This window comes from Camelus dromedarius, chromosome 10 (genome assembly GCF_036321535.1).
Source record: "Camelus dromedarius isolate mCamDro1 chromosome 10, mCamDro1.pat, whole genome shotgun sequence".
NCBI lineage: Eukaryota > Metazoa > Chordata > Mammalia > Artiodactyla > Camelidae > Camelus > Camelus dromedarius.
This window is the reverse complement of record NC_087445.1, coordinates 41030995-41053549: the sequence shown is the minus strand read 5'-3', so window position 1 is coordinate 41053549 and position 22555 is coordinate 41030995. Positions and strand designations below refer to the sequence as shown.

General features: G+C 44.6%; 1 protein-coding gene across 1 annotated transcript in view; it reads right to left on the bottom strand.

Moving 5' to 3' along the window:
• Positions 1-22555, bottom strand: part of PCSK5 (proprotein convertase subtilisin/kexin type 5) — a 413695-nt gene that overhangs the window by 84425 nt on the left and 306715 nt on the right. Inside the window, exons 21-22 of the mRNA XM_031449902.2 lie at positions 7571-7673; positions 3266-3402 (exon numbers count right to left, since the gene is read on the bottom strand). Coding sequence (XP_031305762.1) covers positions 3266-3402; positions 7571-7673 — 240 coding nt within the window. The remainder of the gene's footprint in view (positions 1-3265; positions 3403-7570; positions 7674-22555) is intronic.

Genomic DNA, 22555 nt, shown 5'->3' with positions numbered 1-22555 from the left:
ATTTGTCAAACAACTGAATGATGATGGGTTCAGGAAATGTCCTCCAACTCCATTTTTATTGTTCAGATATGGCTTTATTTTTGTACCCCTTTGGGTATTATCACTTGGGTTTAAAGGAAAGAAATTTAAAGGGTCTTGTTTAAAATACATGGACTGTGCCAAAGGAGGTCACTTAGATGCCAGCTTGCCCCATGTGATTGGTTCAGGATTATGCCAAGATTTGATCGTATTTCTAATAGCTTAACAGTAAGGCAACTTGCTTAGCCTTGGATGATAATTTGGATACTTCATATTAAATGTCATGCACAAATTTTTGGCTACTTGCCTGGAGTCTCAGAATTGAAGTTACTGTAATGATACGTAACAGTTCTGGAAGTAGAAGGGCTAATATTTTTGTTAGGTGCCAAAACCTTTCAAGTGGTAATATAGGACAAGAGTCAAAATGCAGGGGACTCCAGACGAGGTTCAGATTGGCTTTCGTTTACACTGAAGAGTAACTGACTGTTTTCTGGAGTATTTCTTGGCAGTTGATTTTGTTAGAAGAGAAGGTGGACTGATGTGCAGGCATTTGGATGTCTGCAGGAGAAAAGGAAGGCTGAGGGTTGAAGGCATGAGGGGAAAAGGATTACTGGGAAGGATGAAAGAAAGAAAGGCTGAGGGACGCTGAAAATAAACTTTTATGAAGTTTCCTTCAACAGTTTGCTTACTGAAGCTGTTGTATGACTGGTAGAATTTAGCTTTGGGTTTAGTTGGGTGGAAGATATATCTGGGAGAGCGTTTAGAGTGAATTTTCACCAACAGAGCTGGAGATCTGCATTTCCAAAAGGATTCAGACCTAAATTTAACAAAATTCCAATTAAGCAAGGGGTGAAATTTCTACAGGCAGATGAAAGAGACTTCTGTGTGTAGACAGGACTCCCTAGTCAGAGGAATTGCACCCTTTTGATAAAGCTCACGGGTACAGAACTGCGTCAATTCAACACCCATCTTCTCTAGCACTCTCTCATGTATTAGCTGCACTAATTCGTGAACTAGGGACATCACATTCTTCATAGGCAGAAAGCTCTGCTGACCAGAGCTTGGTCAACAGTACCCTCTCTGTGGGAAGCCTCCTCTGCTCGCCACAGCTGGAAGTAGTGACCTTTGGTAGGGGTGCTGCCACTCATGTATCTAATACTTTATCTAATATTTATCTAATATTTTCCTGCTTTATAATACATGAGGACAAAGCCTCTGTTAGATGGTAAACTCCTTGAAGGTGAGTGTCGTACTATTATTTGTTGCATTTTCCATAGCACCTGGGTATAATCACTTGTACATAGGAGGGTCACAATACATTTTTGTTAACATAACAAGTAAAACACAGGCTTTGAAACAGAAATTACAGAAGAAAAATCAGGGCATATTATGTGTGGATTGGTCCAAGTAGCCGTAGGATGCTTAGAACACTTTAGATACATGTTTAGCATTTCAGCTACTCCTTAGTTGCATACTATACATGAAGATTTCGTGTGTTTCAAATGTGAAAGGGGATTTAGATGCCATCTTGTCCATTCTCCCCTTTTGTACAAACATGGAGAGACTTAGAGAGGTGAGGTGACTGGCTGTCTTCTCGTTCATTAGGAACAAAGCCGAGACTGGAGTCCAGGTTTTCTGACTTGTTCTTTCTCCTGACCCATTCACTCATTCACTCACTCATTGTGTGCCTTCTATGTGCCAGATGCTGTGCCAGGGCTCCAGATTTGGCAGAAAATGGGTAGAATCATTCACAGTGTTTACAGGGCACAGAGTCTTATGGATGAGAGAGATACCAAGTGTGAGGGGTCCTGTGAAGGGGAAGTTCTGGATTGGGCACCAGGGGTGCTTGTGTGAAGGGCGCTTAGCTTGGACAGGTTAGGGCAGCCTTCACTGAGGAAATGACATTGAAATAGAGACTTCAAGGATGCATAGAAGGGGATCAGGTGGACACTGAGTGGGGAGCATCTCAAGTGGGTTCTGAACAGCTGGAGAAACTGAAATGCCCACAGGACAAAGCAGGTACACACAATAACAGTAGGGGTAGTGGTGGTAATAATAAAATTGTTCATATTTATTGAGTGCTTCCTATATGCCCTGCCCATTCTAAGTGCTTTATTATTTTACCTCATTTCATTTTCATAATAATCCTAAAGGGAGGCAGCCATGATCCCTCTCTTACAGATCAGGAAGGAGGGAGAATGAAAAGGCTAGAGGCAAAATTTGACACAGACATACATTGTTCCAGAAGAAACACAGGAAATCATTTTAATTTACACAAAGAAGTGTGCTCTCTCTCACTTTTCTGCAAATGCATGATACTCTCCATTTATTCTTCATTTTTCTTGGTTTTATAGTGAGCAAGAATAAAGCTAAGCAGTTCTCCCCAACTGGAAAAACCAGGTATGTGTAATGATCTTGGTAACTAAACAGCCTCAGGGCAGTGAGACAGCTGGGAGTGGTGGGGACTGTGGCAAAATGGCGAGCAGCCCCTATGGTCGCCGGTCAACCATATGGAGTGGTGTTGCCAGATCTTCCAAGTTTTCAAGAGAAACCAAGAACCCGGGTTTTTATCTGAAATTTCCCAATTTGGCTCAAATTTTTTAAGTTTTCTGTAGGTGAAATAAAATACAAATCTATCCCCCATGAAGTCAAAATAGGGGGCGACAGTGGGGAAGACTGAAGAAGAGTCAGGGATCAAACTGCAGAGGACCTGTGAGATCATGAAATATAATTTAATGACAGCAGAAACTTCTAGAGTTGTTACAGCTGGTACGGAAAGGTCGTATTTGTGTTTTGATAAGATGGCTCTGTCCCCATAGGGCTCTGACAGCTGCTAAATGGCATAGCTCCGGGCTGAGGAGAGAGACCCTGACATGGCCTCTATGTGCTGTGTCTCTTAAAGACCCCATGTGTCTGCCTCCATTTCCTGACTTTTCACTTTCACCTCAGCAGATCTTAACTTTACTGTCTATCTCATGTCTGACATCGTGTTTGTGTGCCCTTTCTTTCTCCTTCTCTGGAAAGGCGTCTCTTAGCTTCTCTCTCATCTCCTCAGGGGCGGCGGATCTGTCTGCAACGCTGTGGACTCGTGTCCTGACAGCAGGTAGGAACTTCAAGGTCATACATACTCTTTAATGAACAGCTGTCTCATCTCACCCCCTGTTCCCCAGAGATAAAGCTTCTGAGTCAAACCAAATCATGCCAGTGAGAGGACAGGAAGGAGAAGCGAGCAACCAGAGAACCTTACCTTCTCGACAGGAGGTGCAGTTGGAAGGCTCATCTCCTTGGCATTCTTGGCAGGTGGAGTGGCACGGATGGCATTTGTTCTGAAATTCAAATTTGCCCGAGGGACAGTTCAGAACACAGCGGCCATCATCAAAAATCCTAGAGGAAAGCAGACTTAGAGTTTGTAAGGGTGATATTATGGGATGGCATGAAGTACTAGAACATGTGGGGTTTGTGTTTTGTTGCACAGACTTGGTTTCATTGTTCCAGAAATGGGGGTGATGCCTGGGACTGATCATCCTAGAACATGGGGAATATTAGTCACGTACCCATCCTTGGCCAAAGATTTGGCCCCAACAGCAGGCATGCCAGGAACTGGCTGAGGATGTAATCTTGATGCTGGTTTCAAACAAGTTAACCAGTGCCCTGGGGATTAAACCCGTATTGCAGGCTCCAGCCAAACCCAGCCAACTCTCAGATGGAGGTCTTTAAACTTTCAAGACAGTAAGTGGGTCTTTGATCCGGAGGCCTTGGAGAAAATATTCTTTCTTTAGGTATCAGCAGGCCCATACTTTGCAGTGGAAATGCCAACTCCAAGGGCTCTCAAAGAAGCATCACCCTGTAGTTTAAATGCTACTTATAAACTTGACCTATGCATGTGGCAGGTAATCACTGAACTCTGATTCTGAGTGTCATTTTTGTAAGTCTTTTGTGATGTATAGGGTACCACAGCCTCTATCTTCTGACTGTGGGCCTCTAAAACCTCTGGTTTTATACACATACACATATATATCATAATGTCATTGCTAATATTTTCAAAGCTTTGCTGCTACTTTCCCTTATAAAGTAATCCCAAGAGCAAATGGTGATTAAGTCAATGGTAACCAAGAATTTTTGCTCAGAAAAAAATATACATGTTTAAGTGCAGGAGTCACATGGATAATGTGAATGGATGAAGTGAGCTGGGGAGCCCCAGCTCCAGAATTTCTGATTCAGGAGGTCTTGGCAGGAGAGAGCCAAGATTTTGTATTTTTGACGAGTTCCTGGATGATGCTTACGGTGCTAGTCTAGAGGACATCCTTTGAGTACTTCTTAGTGATGATCTGGGTGACTGTGGAACTTGCTGGAGGATTCCTACCTAGGTAATACAGGTGGTACCAGCAATGCTGGTGTCTCGGAGAGCTTCCTTAGAGCAGCAGTAATTACCGTGTCAGTGGTGAGGGTAACTGAGCAGTAGCACACACATGCCCCCGAGGGCATGATGCTGGCATCCAGGTCTGGGAGAGCTGAGGGCCTGCAAACAAAGCTAGAGTTTCTTTCTCTCTCCACCACCTCCATGCAGTCTGAATGTCACACGGTAGGCCAGGTGTAGGCCTCAAGCGGCTCATTCCTGGGGTGGCATTAGCTTGTCTAAATCCCAGTTTCCATTGCTAGAATCAAGCCTACACGGAGGAGAGGCAGTTCAACCCCAGGTCTGGAGGAAACAGGTGGGGGGCCAGGCATCCTGAGGACTGTGTTGCTTGCAGTCATCCATGTCATTCCTGTGCCCTGAAAGTCTGTGTTATTTGCATCTGTTTGGAGACAGAATAAGTTAAGGCCAAGCACACAAGAAGGCCTCCTTGCTCTTGGATCCTCAGTCCCTCGGGGTCTGGTCCACCGTACCCAGCATCACTGGAGTGAACAGTCCTTTTGGCCTGCTGCGGAGTGTGGAACCCCGGCTCGAAATAGACAGGCACACACATCTAGTTGTCCAAGTCAAAACAGATCTCCTGCACCAAGGCCTGGAATGAGACGACTGTGCTCCCGGCCCAGACTTTCAGCTGATGACACTAATACCAGCCGGGACTTTCCCGGCCCCACCCTGGCTCTGGTTTCTGAGCTAGAAGATTTGTCAAGGAATAGTTTGGACGTGGCTAGTTCGAAAAATAGACACAAAGCAAAACCCTCCCTTTAAGAAAAGCTGTGTAAGAGCATTCTGAGGTTTTTAAACAAGGAAACTATTCTGTTCATTGCTGAAAAGGAGAATGGGGCATGTTTATTTGTGAGGGTTCATTTTCTTGCTAAATTAAGTTGAAAAAGAGATGGAAAGTACATTATCATTTTGTTCTTTGTAGGAAGAGATGACAGATTGGTTTAGGCGGCAGTTATTTCTCTTGAGAGGTGATCTAATACTCTCAATGGTGGGAAGCATTTAAAACCATTCAGAAACTTGGGGGCTGCGGGCGTGAATCAGATGGTGTAGCGCTGCTGTGTTGATGTAGAGAAGGGGCTGTTTTTCTTACTTAAGAGCTTGATTTTAAGAAAGTACGAAGCAAAATAGTTGTGCTTTTAAACCACCTCCCTCCACTTCTACCCTGAGGAAAGCACCAGATGATAAACCCAGCTTTTGTAAGCACTTGACTCCTTGTAAAGATGGAACAATCGGGAAACGATAGTTGTGCTTGAGTGAAGGCACATCATCTCCCTCAACCCCTCCCCCCATCCCCTTTAGCAAGAGAAAGTGCTTGGTATGCTAATCTTGTAACAGAATGAAATCTGGCAAAAAGTCCTTTTTCCCTGAATTTTTAAAAAATTTTGTTACTTGATTACATTTGGGGGGGAGGTAGGTAATTAGGTTTGTTTATTTGTTTGTTTATTTTAATGGAGGTACTGGGGACTGAACCCAGAACCTTGTACATGCTAAGCACACGCATTACCACTGAGCTATACCCCCCTCCCCCCGAATTCTTAAAACAGATCAAGTAAAACATTTGAGGGTGAGTCAGAAGAGGCATAACTTTTACATGCTTTTAATCAGTTCATAGACTCCGTAACTCCTTCAGGACTGGGTTGGGAAGTTAGCTTGAGCAGTTAGGACCACGTCATCACAGAGGTATGCCTGTTAAATAGCAGTGGCAACGGGGATACCCGCTTTCTCCGAGGTTTTAGTGGTCTTTAAGGAGCTAGATAAACTGGAGAAGTAACATTGTAGAAATGTAAAGGGAAAACTAGCAGAGGAAGAGAGGGCTTTTAAAATTCTGATTTCCTGTAAAACAACTTTAGTGTTAAGTTATTTTTAAAAGCTGTGTTATGGAAAAATTTGAACATACATAAAATAAACATGTATATAAGATATAACAGTGTCCCCCCCCCATGGATTCATCACTCAACTTTAACAATTAACGACACACGGCCAATCTTATTTTTATATCCCCCACTGATTTACTTCCCTCTCATGTTGTTTTGAAGAAAACCTCTAAGCTAAATGCTAACATTCCTCTCACAGATAAAAACTCCTTCTGCCAGGACAAGAGATACCCCAAAGCTTAAGAATAGGAAGAAACTCAGAGAGACCACAGTCTTGATTACTCTGTCTCCCCCTACCCTTGCCCCAGATCCATTTTCTGCAAATTCTGCGACCCACTGTGTGTTGGAAGTGAGCCCACTAGAGGCTGCATCCCCAAGCTCACTTCCCTCACTTGTACGTGCTGTTTCGCATTGGCATCCAGTTAGTTCCAGACAAGGACGCAGTGGGTGGGAGGAGAGAGAGCTTGGGGTATTTATTCCTTCTGGAGCCATAACCCAGCTTCCTCCTTGCATGGTTCTGGAATGGCTATGTCCCCTCCAGCTTCTCTTTCTGTTTCTATCAGGCATCCTCTCTTCTATGGCTACAGGTTTGCTTCAGGCCCAGGGTGTGAAAGGTGCCCCACTGTTCTGGTCCCTGAGTGCTTCCCCATCCTGGACTTTGACCTCCTGAATCACCTTTAGGAATCCATGGACTTTCCACTTAACTCAGAGCTGGGTGTAAAGTAGGTGCTCAAAGCTGTCTTGAATAGACCTGATTCCATTCAAGGAAATACTGTGGAAAATACTTAAAGAAACTACTTTGCAGCCCATGCAAGAACAAATAGTCCACATCATAATCTTTCAAAACAGTTTCTTTCTTCTCACCTTCTCAACCCCCTTCCTGGAAAATGCAGATAAGAAAAGTCAGCTAGTTCTTTGCCATGATATGATGCCCTTTCTTGGGCGTATTTGCAAGTAACCGACATCAGTGAAGAGAGATGGGGAAAGAAATGGCATCGAAGTCACCACCACCTTCACTGATGAGAAAGCCCCTCTGGTGTCCGGGGACCTGATTCTTGCGGTGGTTATGGGGCCCTATGGGGAGAGGATGCTACAGAGGTGGGCTGTGGCCAGAGCATGGGGGATTTCTGTGTCAGGGGAAGGAATTTGATTCTTTTTCCTCTGGGCCCTAGGGCTGCCTCTAAGGTGGTAAACTCCTCCTCTCTCCATCCTGCATCCCATGAGCTCCCAATCCCAGGAGATACCAAGAAAGATCACTCACCTTGTGCTGGGGCAGCCAGTGCAGTCTTCCAGGGTTGGCCCCCTGCAGTTGGCACACGAGGCTTCGCAGCTCTGGCAGTGGCCATACTCGTCAGTGTATTCTCCTTGGGAACAAAATCTACTTGTTTATCTCATTTCTACACGGCAGTGCTGCCTGGGCTGTCAGTCTGAGAGCAGCCAGATCTCTCTGGCTGCCTAAAACCAATGGAGACAGCACTGAGAGAAGAGATCTTGAATGGCTTTCACAGCCAGTCCTAAATCCTGACCTTATAATAACAACTGCTCTTCTCCCAAGGGCCCCGGAAGTTGGAACTTCAAAAAATTATGAGGCAATGACATAATTTTGGATCTAGTCAACATGTGTTCCAGATTTTGTAAGAAGGGAGAGGCCAAGGGGGCCTTCCCACAGGACCCGTTTACAGAGCTCCTACTGACTTTCCTGGTAGAGGCTGAGGGTTCCTGGCACACAAGATCCCAGTTATAATCTTGGTTCACGTCAAGCCATAGGCAGGACCCATACAGATCTCATCCTGCCGCTCTGCGGGGGATAGTCAGAGTCTGACTAACCAGTCAGATAGTCTGGTTACTAGTCCAGAATGGGAATTGAATCTTGGCTGACATTTGACAGATGTGAGCTCCATCTCACCCTGAAAGAGTAACAATTAAGAGGGAGCCAGAGAATTCTTTGTTTAATTAGAAAGTTTATCTTTCTCAGGAAAAGATACATATGAGGCCTTTCCACCTGAACTTTCCACAAAGCAAGGTCAGCCTGACAAACTTGTAGCCATTTGAGAAATGGTGGAGAGTGATCAGCCCCTTTGAAAGTGATAATCCAGTGATGGATCTTTAGTCATTGACTTCAACTCTCTAGTCACTCAACACATCCTTTCCTGCCATTGTCTGGAGAAAAAAAAAGTCAAAGAGTGTCTTCAGTCTGACCCACAGAGCCACTTTGTATGGTTTGGAACCTGATCACACCCAGAAAATGTAGTTTCAGATTTCAGTAGAGTCATGACCTTTTCTCGCCCCCCATCTCATCCCCAGCTTTCACAGGTAGGCATGTCTGAATATTGTCAACCTGAGATCTGGCCAGAGTTGTGAGGGAGGAAGACTTACCTATGGTTTAATCAAGTGGGATTACTGAAACTCTGAGATTCACTGCCTGATTTACTGAAAAAAGCCCTGGGAACTTGGACTTGACTGGTGAGGAAGGGAGGGACGTTCACCTCTCTGTCTGTTTCTGTAGCTTTACTGAACGAGCACAGTGGGGTAAGGTAAACCTTATATACACAGACCTTCCACTTGCTAGCACAGAACCACAGAAGTGAAAATGAAGAGGCGGCTTGAGCTTGCCCTTACACAGCAGAAGCAGCCTTTCATGTAGTTAGTCTGCTAGTTTTGTTAACTAACGGGGAGAAGCATGTACTCAGAGCAAATGTAGGCATCTAACAGTGGCACACACTGCACGTCCTGGACTCTGTTCTTCATTGCCTTCTAATTATTGCCAACGTAGTGTGGGCCAGAAATCTGATACACAACTTTTAGAATGGACTCCCAGAAGTCCTAAGCCCAAAAGGGTGAGGAACCAGAGGGGGCAAAGAATACAAATGTGCAGGTGGTTCACTGCACAAAGTGCCTGTCCAAATGGTCCAGTGGAGTTGGAAATTCAGCCCATGTTCACCTCACCAAGCCAGGCACTCTGGTGTTGGCAGCCTCTGCCTCTGTAGGGGGTGCTTTTACTAATTCACACAAAGGTGTTAGAATGGACTAGTTGCATTCTTGATAATCTGCAGTCCTGAGGCAGAAAAAGTTGGGACTTTTGTCGAGTAGAAGTGACGATTTCAAGATGGGACTGTCTCACTCAATACAAGCATCATATTTCTGCAGCTTTCTTTTTATTTATTGAGGCTCCCCTATTCCACCTCTTAATTGTTGCCCTTGCTGATATCTCTTTCACTTTTGTTGCAGGAGACACAACCAGTGGAGCAGTGGGATTATCAGTCCAGGCATCTTGAGCAAGATAAAGAGCAAAGGATCCAGGATGGACAAGGTAGGAAGATGTAGATCTTGCTTACATGGCTGATAAAAATGATTTGTGTTAACAGAGTTGGATGATAGCTCTGCATCTTTTAAAAGATGTGTGCTGAGTGAAACAGGAATGGGGAAAGGTCACAGAGGCTCCTAAGATCGAAAAAAGTATATTCTAGAGAAATGTAGGATCTTAGAGAGTACAGCTGTTTCATTCATTCATTCATTCCTTCATTCCATGGATTTTTTTTTAATTGAGTATAGTCAATTACAGTGTGTCAGTTTCTGGTGTACAGCATAATGTCCCAGTCATGTGCTAGGTTCTAGGTGACATTTAGAGACATACAAATAAAACAGGCTCTATACTTGGGTTCTCAAAAGATTTTTGAGTATAATGATATGTAAAGAGATAGTTGTAATCCAAATGCTGGCCACGTGTCTGACATCCTTGGACAGTCTGGGTTAAAGTCTAAAACAAAAGAATAAGGGCATATGCTGGACTCTGCTAGACCTAGAGGCAAAGGCCATTACTTTGCCTTGGCATCCCTGCCAAAGGAACTGACACAGTGGTTTGGTTCTCCCAACTCTTGTTACCCATCCATCTTAATCTCCACAATGTATTAGAGTCAGTGCTAGGGTAGGATTTTCAACTAAGTACACCTTGCTCTGCTAAATGGAATGCTACTTAGAGTTATCCTGTATCTACACCCAGAGTCTCCTTTGTAAGTGCAGACGGTGCGTGGCTAGGTCAAGCAAGGGTTACTCAGATATTACCATGAAAATTTTAAATTCCCCTCTGCATCTGATTTGCTTCCTTATTGGCTTCCATAAGCCAGTAGGTGGCACTGACAGCTTGGCCTTGTACTTTCTTGATCTGCTCAACTATAATGGCCTCTCTTGGTGCAAAGTGCCACCTTAGACGTAATCGTCACTTGGGAATTGCCCCATCTCTGAGATTTCAAGCGCCCACTCCAAACACAAGCTTCTTATGCCCCAAAATGAGTTTAGGTCACCCCAGGTGATGCCCTAGGCTGCTTGATCATCCTTTCATTCGTCTAGCTTTCTCTCTTGCTTTCCTCATTTGGGCAAGGCCAACGGTTCCAAGACCCAAGTCCCACCCATCCTTCCGTCATTCTTTCTCAGAATGTGACCTCACTACCTAAACTGCTGATAAGATTCTGAGTTTCCCCAGCATCCTTTTTATTTCAGTGTCAAAGTTTCTTGATATCTTCTTCTTGAATGTTCACTTGTCTTCTGTCTCTGAGAAAGTTAGTCTCTTTTCTTAGCCATTGTCAACTCTACAATGCTCTTAATCTTTCCTCGGGATATTCCTTTCCCAGTCTCTCTGTCTTCAGTCTTTTCTTCACATCTCCCACCATCCTCTGATCTGCAAAAGTTCTCTCCAACCTAAAACCTTCCCAAACATTTTTCTTCCCTGATAAGTGACTCATAAAACACATTTTTTTTTCTCCTGTCATTTGGAAACAAAATGGAGAAAATCTCATAACCTTGAAGCTTATGTAAGAGAGTCAGTGCAAGACAGCTAAACTGTGCATCTCCCTCAAGTCTGCACGCCTCTTTACTTGGGAGCAGGCTCTGGCTTTAGAACAGATGAGAACAGAGGACCTGCCCTGGTTTTCATATTTATGTAGATGTTCAATTAGTTACACAAACAACTGCCCCCAGCCCTTACAGGCACAAGTTTTCCACTGCACATTGGAAACCAAGAAAGCAGATTCCAAGGATGTAGTCAAGTTGCATTTCTTTGGTTGTTAGGGCAGCAAATTCTTGTCATCTGTCTTTATTGCACAATGAAGCTGAATGTTTATGACAGGCATGATATACAGAATTCCTAGGGAAAAAATCACTCTTAGCACGAACTTCAGGGGTCAATATTTTGTTCTCCACCTCACCCTCCGAGCTCTTCCTTCTGGTGTCTTCATCCATTATTATCATGTCCATGTTATCTTTCTCCCATGATCAAGACTTTTTCATTCCCCTTTTACTTTCTTTCTCATCTCATCCTACAGTAGTTCAAAGGACACTGAGAAAAGGAGGGTCTCAAGATGTCTCAGCAGTTGATGACACAGCTTAAAAATTAATACTTGTAAATTTAAAAATTTACAAGTGAATGGTTTACTCTACTTGTTTCACCTCTCAGTGACATTGCAGGCTGAGTTGTGTCAACAAGTCTAAGTTATAAATAAACTTTAACGAAATCATCTAGAATAGGTAAACATTGATTACATCATCCACAACTACTAAAAATGGTTGAGACTCAGATAATAACATCTTTTAGATTTGCACAGCCAGAGGAGCTTCATGTCTCTGGCAGAAATTCTGTGCTTTCTGTTGTACCTTGTAATGTTTCTTTAGTGATTAGAGCCAAATAATGTGTAGACTAAGTAAATTAATAAACACATAAGTAGCTAGATTATGATGTGACTGCGACACACCTTTTTAGCAAGGGTGAATAGTAACAGAAGAGAGGAGGGACATTGGATGAAAAATCAGCCATGTGGTTTTTGATGTGTTATTCCAGTGAGCAGCCTTGAGGTATGGAGTTTTCTGTGGACCTCTGTTTATGTGCCTTATCACTCAGATGCCAGGAATCATAGACTGTGACTTTCCTGAATGTCTCTACACACGGAAGTGCTAATCAAATAATACTTTCTCTTTGCAAGGATGCCAGTAACTAGTTTCCAGCTTAAGATACCACCGTATGAAGACAATTTTCATGAAAAGAAATCCATACATTTGTTACTGGCCACCCGTTACAATGAACGCTCAGTAACATTTTCAACTAGTTTTATCCTAACGAAATAATTCGGTTTTTAAGGCCTTGTTAAGTGTGAAGTTTTATAGCAAGGCTCAAAATGTGAGGCCATCAACTGATACTGGAATTATCTTCACTTAAAAGTTGATGCAATTATTCAGCCTTAAAAAGGAAGGAAATTCTGACGTGGATGTTACAACATGGATGAACCTTGAGGACATATGGTAAATATGTCCTCAATAAACCAGTCACAAGTCACCGAAAGGATGCTGTATGGCTTCATTTATATGAGGTACCTAGAGGAGTAAAATTCAGAGGGGCAGAAAGTAAAGTAGAGGCTGCCAGGATCTAGGGCAAGGGGGAAGTGGGGAGTTACTGCTTAATGGGTACAGAGTCTCAGTTGGGGAAGATGAAAAAGCTCTGCAGATGGATAGTGGTGATGGTTGCACTACAGTGTGCATGTAATTAATGCCATAGAACTGTACACTAATGGTTAAAACAGTAAGTTTTATGTTATGTACATTTTGACACATACACATACATACAAAAGTCTCCACAATGAGTCTCTTCTTTAGTGGGGCAATATTTAATTTTTATCGGAAAAACTCAGGATCATCTGCCATTGCACACGGGTCCAAAGAGCACCAACCACCTGGGGGAGCCAGCTGGTTATACTGAGGCTTGGAGGACCTCCTGTGATAATGGAGATAAATGAGTAAGTGAATAAAGCTTGTGGTCATGGATGTGGTCTGGCAGATGGAACGCTGTGTTTTTCCTTTTCGTTAGGATTTGCAAAGGCAGAATGAACCTCAGGCAGCTAGCAGGAGAGTTCTGTATCCACAGACTGGAGGTGTCTGGGGGCCACTGCTTCCCTATCTCGTCCTTTCCGTGACTTCCCCTCTTCCCTTTCTGATGGACCAGACTTCTCCTTCCTGGTCCCATTGCTTTCTCATTCTCAAGTGCTAGCGTTCATCTCTCTCGTTTGTGCAGTTGGTCTGAAATGGGACACTGGCACCCCCATGGGCTGGCACTCCTGCAGAAAGGATAGATCGTACAATGTGGATCCAACCCACTGGCGAATGTTTAGTTTCCCTCAGCCTTTATGTTGTCCGAAAAGCAAGGAATTAAGAATTGATCCTTTTAGTTTCCACTGCTTGGGTCCTGACCACAGTCAGGCTGCGAAAAAAAAAAAAAAATGTACCCAAAGTGAAATCTTGGCCCACCCACTTGAATAGAGTGGCAATGTAACAATCACACAAGCTCTCATTCACTGACATCTGCCACATTACGAACACTGTTCTATGTATTTTTTACTTCAGACAAAAGCCTCTTTTTACAAATGAGAAACTGAGGTTCAGAGAGATGAAAAATTGTGCATATATTCATTCAGCTAGGTAAATGACAGAGTTGGGTTGTGACTAGGTGTGTCTGAGTGTGAGCGCATGCTCTTTTCTGCAATATTTCCCTGGTACCCATTCATTTCCCCTTTTGGAGTTCCAAGTAGCTTTACTATTAATAAAAAGAAAGAACTGAGCACATGCCTTGTCTAAATCACTGGGTGAGGTAAGAGTATCAGAAAGGCATTCACTGTGTAAACAAATGAACTTTGAGCAGGAGTATTGCACTAAGCAGATTTACTCAGTGATTGAATACACCTTCCAAATTTATTTTCTCTGATAATATGGCCACCATTTATTAAAAGGCAATTCTGTTTATCGAGTTGGGATTTTACAAGCAGCTTATTCTGTCTACTAGGCTAGAAGCTTTTGAGAGAAACCCCCCCAATTTTTTTTTGAATGAATAAAATAATTGGTTGGAGCTCTGCACAAGGATTTTTTATACTCTATCCAAAACTAAAATAAACTGGTCCTTTAGAAATAGCTTATGACCAGAATTACAGTACCCTCTCTCTGGCCCCTCAACTTATATGAAAATCTAGTATAGATGGCTTGGTTCCTGTGTCTCTTTTCCTCAATTAAGACAATGTTCTATTGTCTCTGTGTTAGTGAAAAGTCATTCTAAGTCCTAGCTTAAAGACGCTAAAATTAAAAAGGTACTGGACAGTTGGGTCGAAGATCAAACACAAGAAAAGACAAAAGGGGTGAGTGTGACTGTTAGCTACAATTAAAACAAATTTGCAAACCCGGTTGAATCTGTGAATGAGGGAGATCGTAAATAGATTCCCATAAGCAGGGTGCAGTAGGTGGAAATCCACTTACTGCCCACTGGACGTGAGCAAAGTGTCTTGATATTTTCCCTAATTAATGGGCTGTCTGCTCTTCCTGTAAGCGAGCCTAGACTTACTGCATATTCTCTTGGGCCCTCAATCCCTTTCTTCCTCAAAGGTAAGGCTTTAATCCCCCAGTGTTTGCACCATTAGTGCCTGCAGAGGGACCACTCATGGCAGAAACTATGCAGAATCTAATGTGTTCATGGGGAGGCGGTATGTGGGGTTTAAAGTCCAGTGCTGGAAGTAAGTTACCGTAATTTGAGAGAATAGCTTGTTTACCTTTTGGAAAACATGGCTGATTAGCTGAGGCAGGTTATGCTTGGGAGACACTTACTGAGAAAGTGAGAGACTTGAAAGGACAGGTGGTTGGCTAAAGCTCCTTGTGACTGAGCGTGGGTGCTGTCAGGCCTTAAGGGCTCGATCATTTCCTTTCACTTCGAGGGTGATGAAGATGGCAGTGAAACCATCAGGTGTGTGGCCCACCAAGCTTTCCTGACACTTTTCAACTAAACAAGGGTCCTAGAACGTGAATTGGTTAAAACCCAAAGTCCTTCCCAAGGAACTTAATACAATCAAAATGTGTCCTGTGATGGCGGAGGTCCTTAACACAAGCACAAGCATGAGACTTGTTATCATCTGCTTTCATTGCTGTGGGGACTCAGAGAGTCTCCCTAAATAACTGCTTTTAAAAACTTGTTCTTTTTTATGTAAATTGGTGCAGCCACCACAGAAAACAGTATGGAGTTCTCTCAAGAAATGAAAAATAGAACTACCACGTGACCCAGCAATTCCACTCCTGGGTGTATATCGGAAAAAACCAGAAACACTAATTTGAAATGATACATGCATCCCAGCACTACTTACAGTAGCCAAGACATGGAAGCAAACTTAGTGTCCATCAACAGATGAATGGATCAAGAAAATGTGGTATATATATACAATGGAATACTACTCAGTCATAAAAAAGAATGAAATAATGCCATTTGCTGCAACATGGATGGACTTGGAGGCCATTATCCTAGTAAAATAAGTCAAGACAGAGAAAGACAAATATTGTATGAGATTACTTACATGTGGAATCTAAAAAAATACAACAGACTAGTGAATATAATGAAAAAGCAGACTCAGATACAGAGAACAAACTAGTGGTTACCAGTAGCGGGGGCAATAAAGGGGTGAGGGAGTGGGAGGTACAAACTATTGGGTATAAGATGGGCTCAAGGATGTACAACTCAGGGAATATAGCCAATATTTTATAGTAACTAAATGAAAATTAACCTTAAAAATTATATTAAAATTTTAAAAAAGTAAAATTAAAAATTAAAAAAAATTAAATGGAGAAGCAACAACAAAAAACAAACCTCTCAAACACTTCAAGGCACCACTGTGGCCCCTTCCCCCACTCCAGTGCCCATGGGAGGGAACATCCTTAAATTGCCCTCTTGTCTTCCTCTGCTTCAACACCCCCAGAGTGCTGACTTTGTCTTTCCTCTCCCTCCCCTAGTCTTTCCTCAAACCCTGCCTGCTGGTACTAAAATGTTGCAGCCTAATTGCTAATTAAGAGAAAGAAGCTCCTGGAAAGAGAAAAGAAGCTCCATTCCAAGGCCTAGGGCTCCATCTGCACCTCAGCTGGTAATTGACAATTAAGTCTTTTGCTGGGTGGTCATTAATGCTGCCCACTCACGGGCAGTGGGTGCAGACTTCTGAGAGATTGTTTGGTTTTGCTAGTGACAAGGCCTGAATGGAGCATGGTGCCCAGAATACCTCAGTCCCATAGTGAGGGGGTAGCATTTGATGAGTCAGGCTGCCCTCTGTTTTACTGCGAGTGACCAAACTGCTTTCGAAAAAACTCAAGTGTGGAAATAAAGCAGGGAACCAAAGTTTGCTGTGTTGCCTTTGGTGTGCCAGCATAGTAGAAAGCCCTGTTTTGGGTAAATGCACGAATTTTGGAATCTTCCCCACCTGGGTTTGATTTTGGCTTCTTTCTCCAGCTGCCTGACATTAATCAGATCACATATTTCCCTGACAGTCCTCTTCTGTGTATTGTGGATAATATTTTCTTTCTCACAGAACGTGGTGTGGAGCAAATGACAAAACAGACTGAAAAGCATCTGGCATAGTGGGTGACAGAAAGGTAGTAGTTCAGGCGCTTTGAATATGTTATGTCATTAAACCGCAGATTAATAAGGGAGGGTGGGGGCTATCAGCTTCATTTGCCCAAATAAGGAATTTCAGCATCAAAATGGTACCTCTCTGACCATCACTCAAACCTGGTCTGACTGGATCCCAAATTGGGCCTTTGCTACCACCCCTGAGGGGATGTGAAGAATGTATTGGCTGCAGATGTCCGTGGCAATGAAGCAACTGAAATTAATGACCCTATAGATGGAGAACAATGATCTCTTAAAGCGATTCAGCTGCAAGAAGTGACCCACCCAGGCACGCACGGCGATCTTTGTACGGAATTAGCAGACCCTGGGAGCCAGCCTCCCTCTGCCAGCGCAGAGGCAGCTCTTCTTGTGCTTAGCTGTGAAAGCTTCCAGAGCCGTGGCTGTTTCCGTCTCAGGCTGCCCAGGTAGAAGCTGAGGAAGGCGTACAAGTCTCCTTCCAAGCAGAGTTCCACCGGGTCAGGTTCAGAACATGGGATTTTGGGCCCCACTTCGGAAATGGCACTGTGCTTGGACCACCTGCTGCTCCTTCAGCTGAGTGGTCTGGGATGAACTTAGCTTCCTTCCTTGGCTGGTCTCAGGATGAACTGCAGCGTTTCCTCTCTATGGCATCCCTCCACCCGCACTGTGCTCCAGAGAGCCCGGTTCAGCCAGTGAACTTGCAGGTTCTGCACCCCTCCACCACGTAGACCTGAGAACTTGCCTTCCCAGCCAGTCGTACGGAGAAGTCATGCAGAGAACAGAGGAGGCCCTTGCCAATCCCCTCTGCGTTCCCCAGAAACAAACAGCTCTCGAAAGTCTACAAGGAGCCGCTGGAGCGATTCGATTCCTCTGGGAGAACAGCCCACTTGGCTGAAACATAGGCAAGTCAGTATTTGATGTGAGTTTGAAGTCTCTTCCCTTGGGCCTGACTTCTGTCCACTCTTCAGAGCTCAGCCCACCCCTTGCAGACCCTCAGTATCTCCCCGGGGGCCACCGTGGCCTGAGGCACTAGTAACATCGCTGTCCTGGGGGAGGGGAGGGGTTCTTAAGTATCATTTCTAGGGAACAGGCCCCATTTTAGGGGGTCCTGGACCTTTAGAGACTAGCCCACGGCTCACGCCTGCAGCCACCAGGCAGCAAGGTGGGGCTGGGTGCATCCAGGACTCTGGAAGCCTGGTGCTCCCTGCAAACTCACTCTGTGATCCCCACAGGCAGAGGTGGTGAGTCAGGCTCTCCTCTTCCCAGACTCCCTCTGGCAGCTCTCTGACCTGCTTTGACTCCTTTTTGCTTTCAAGACTGCTCTCGATACTCATCTTAACTAGATTTTACACGATGTGATGTGCCTGGGGCCCCAAGCCCTCCCGGGGAGGGGGAAGGCTGACTCTGCGCTCAGCTCTTCACGGTTTGCCAAGCTGGTCAGGGATGGGCTGTGGAAAAGCCGCCTGTGGGCTTGGGGAACTTGAGTGGTCCTCTGCTTACGCAATCGTCTTGTGTAACGTAGGTTGTAATTTCCTAAAGATGAATTTGTAAGAGGCCAGCGTTTTCTATGGGACTGAAACACGTGCTTACTACAGTAGCACGAATAATGGGCACGTGAAACTGCTGAAAGGAACAGAGGCAGGAGAAAGAGGTTGTGTGTAATTGGAGGTTAAAGTCCGGGCCTTGGCCTGGAGCTAAGGGGGCTTTTCTGGGATAGCTGGGTGCTTTCTGCGTTTACACATGTACTTCTCAGAGCCAGCTTGTGAAGATAAGCACTACTTTCATTTTAAAGATGAGAAAACTGAGGCTCAGGAAATTTAGGCAGTCTGTCCCAGATCACTGAATTACTGATGGTCTGAATAGCTGACACTCACTGATGACTGCGCTCTAGAAATTGTCTCGAGCACTTTACATGTGTTAACTCGATCCTTACCGTAATAACCTCGTGGGGGAAGGAGGGCTCTGTGGACAGCTGTTTTTTATCATCCTCATTTTTCTGTTGAGAAAGTTGAGGCAGTGAGATATTAAGTAACCTATTAAAGGCACCCAGCTGGTAGCAGAGCTGGGACTTAAACCCAGGAGGTCAGATTCCAAACTCTGCTCCTTAACCCTGGTTTTGAGGGCTGCTTTTCCCAGAAGATAGTGGAGATGGAATTTATCCCTGGCCCAGTTGACTTCAAATGTCATGGGCCCCTTCCACTACACTGGAAATTCAAATAATTGGTGGTCCACGTATGTGTGTGGGTGAGTGTATATGGGGTTAAGTTTAAAATACGCATTCCTAGACACCTTAATCATGCAGTCTGTACTGTTGCTTGCCTAACATCTTCTGGGGGCTGTTTGCGAAGAAGGCTTAATGCCTACTCTTCAAGGACAGAGAATCAGCTCACCTAAAATATCAAGGACATCAGCTAATGTAGAATCCAGTGTTCAAAATCTAATGGTTGCCCGGGGCAGCTGTTTCTGATTGTACCCCTCCCTGAGGACAGGGCTATTTCATTTTTGGATGGGTCCCCATAGCTTCGTGCATGAGTGGACGATTGTTCCTAGAGTTGTTTTGGGTTTGGGAGGATAAATTCATTAAATTTTTTTGTTTGTTGTATTGAAATAAGATTGATTTGGTCCTTAAAAAAATGGATGTGGCTAGGCAGACAAGGGGAAAAGTGGAGCATATTTCAGAAAGAGGGGAACAAAGAAAACCAAGGATTGGAGGCTGGACTGGGCATGATGTCTCTAGGACTCAGGCATATGTTTGGATTGACTGAGGCAGAAACAGTTTGGATCGAGGAGGCAGACCATGGGACATCAGACAGAAGTGTATCACACGGGAGTGGAGCCAAAGGGAGCCATGGAAGGTTTAGGAAGAATGTCACTGATGAGAACACCTTTGGTGAAAGACCTGGTCAAGGGAGGCTGGGTGAATTGGGGGGAAAGTTCAAGAAGTTGGCTGGGGTATGGCTTCAGAAAGCCAGGAGTGAGGGAGTGGAGCTGTTGCAACCCGAATCATGACGACACTGTGGTTCCCTGGAAACTGAGTCGTGAGATCTCAGGGAGAGATGGGTCTTAGAGCTCTTCTCCTTTTGCTACTTCCTCTCCCCTAGGGATCAGATTTGATTGTCTCAGTGGTTTCTAGCCCAGCGGCTGCCCAGAGTTTGAAGGAAAAATAAAAGGGATGGTCTCGCTACTGCCTTCTCTGTTTCTGGAAAACTGTTAGAAATGCCTTTGCAGTTAGTCGGCCAAAATGGCTCTGAGTAAATTTCAGACATGGGTCATTTCAAAAGAAGGACTAGCTGCTCTGGGGGAAAAAAAAGCACGATATTGATGATGATAGTGAAAAGAGCCAGAAGACCTGAGTCAAGGCTCGGGCACGTGTGGCTTTGAGCAGGTCAGGTAAGCGCTGTGAGCCTTGATTACTTCTGTGATCATGGGGATAAAACACGTCCTGCCTGGATCTCTAGTCCATCTGGGGGATCCACTGATATGCCTTGTGACAATGTCTGGGGAACTTCAAGATACATCATAAAGGAGTGGAAGATAAGATTATTAATGGGGAATATAGTAGAGTTTAGTGACAGAGAAAGTTGGGTCCAAATCTCAGTTCTGCCACTCTAGCTGTGTGACTTGGGGCTACTTCTCTGACCCTTATTTCCATAGCCGCAAAATGGAATAAAAATTGTCCTACTCTAGGAAGTTGTTGTAACAGTGAAATTTGGTAAAATCCTTATAAGCACTTAGCACAGATTCTGCTTGACATATAATAAGCAATGAATAGATACTCTTACTGTTATTATTGGTAATGATGCCTCCTACATACAGGAGATGAGTCTAGAACAGGGAGTCAAATCCATGGCCTTGAACTTGAGTGATTAAAGACATGATGGTAGCACTGCCAGGGCCTGAGAATGTGGGGGAAGCCGGTTGGTCTGGATGATCTGGGAGAGGTTTGGAAAATGTACAACTCATGGTGTAGTTCTGTGTGTTTCTGCCGATGCCCCAGGCAGGATTTTGACAGTGGCTGTTTTTTGAGTTCTCTCCACGTCGAGTGGCTGTGTTCTCTCTGACACACGTAACAAGAGTTGATGGAGTAAAATATGGTGCAGGCGTTTGCAGCCCATTCTGCCGAGAGCCATGCCACAGACAATCAGGAGCTCAAGGCATTGTTACCAGATAGAGCGTCATGTTTAGATGCCAAGATGGTGAAAGAAATGTCATCACCTACTCATTCCTGGGGAAGGGGCCGTCCTGTTCTTGGCCGGGATGGGATGGCTGTTTGGCAGAAAAGTCAAACATCTGTAGACAGTCAGATGTAAAACCCGTGCCAAGGAAGGTAAGTTGTTACAAAGGGCTGCTATCACAGTATTTTCAGCTGGTTACTTGGATTTTGTGCCCATCCAAAAAGATACCTTTCAGTCAGTAAGAAGTGTTAGGTAAATGAACTAACACTAGCACATTAAAGGCACATGCTAGCCAAGGCAATGCTTGTGAACTTGGCAGTGAGGAGTGTCACCCAGACTAAGTGACTGGTAAGGCAAGAGCATGATTTTGATATTATTTGTGTTCAGGAGAGAGAGCACTTTGGAACTCTGTATCTCTCAAAGTGTCTTCGGCTGACTGTCACATAAGCTGGTTTGCACCTTGGAGATCTCCTTTTTACAGATGAAAACACTGACAATATAAGTTTACACAGTTTGCCCCAAATTGCACAATTTGTCTGGTTCCTTCTCCATATTCAACTCTGCTGAGGGGGAAAAATAATCATTTCGGGAAAACAGAGAAACAAAGGCAAAGCAGTACCCAGAGATGACAGAAACCATGAGGTCTCTAGGTTGGCAAAGGGCTTGATACCAGGAGGTTGCTGAGAGGAGTGTTCAACTAACTCATCTCACATAGTGAACGTCTAGTGATTTATCCTGGAATTTCTTCTGCTTCCTTGACTTCAAATATCTTTTTATAAAGAGGAGATTCCTAAATAGCTCTTCCCAGTCCAGATCTGTCTCCTGAGTTCAGTAATCCTATCCAGACTTGACACCTGGACACTTTACCGGTTATCTCCAACTCAACATGTTCAACAAGTCTTGTCATCCTACTACCCCAGGACCTGTATCCTTCCTGTACCTGTGTCGGGGAGTGCTACCACCATCCGATAAGGAGAGCCTGCACGGGGAACTTAGGCTCAGCCCCATCCCTCCCCACCTTTGATTCCTCACAATTTCTGTCAGTCTCGCCTCGGGAACATCCCTCAGTTCCATCTCCAGTACCACCAGGTGACTTCCAGCCCAATCTTTCCTATCATGCAAGTAGATTTAACATCCTGAGGGGTCTCTTAGACTCACTGTCTGCCCTACCCACCTCACTCCTTTTCTGTCCACTCTAACCAGAACGGTCTTTCTCCAATTTAAATTTTATACTACTGTCCAACCTAAAATCTTCCAATGCTACTCCTTCAATACAGAATAAAGCTCCACAGAATAATATACACGAACCTTCAGACTTTGGCCCTGGCCTCATATCCCGCTGCTGTCCTTAGGTACGGAGGTTTTCTTGGTGCCCTGCACACATCCTGTGGCTACATCAGTGCAGAAACCCGCTTCCAGGGGAGTATCTGCTTGTCCTGTGAGACTTTGCCCAGTGCCTCAGAGGCTGCTCTGCCGGTGCATGTGGCAGACCAGAAGAAGCCGGGCCTGACCCAGGGGTTCCCCTTCAGGGCCAGGGATTCGGCGTGTAAGGACCATGGCCCCCCTGCCTTCCGGTCCAGTAACTCTGAGACCTGCGGTCTGTACTGTTTTCCGGAGTTTCCCCACAGGCCTGAGCTTCAGCCACCCT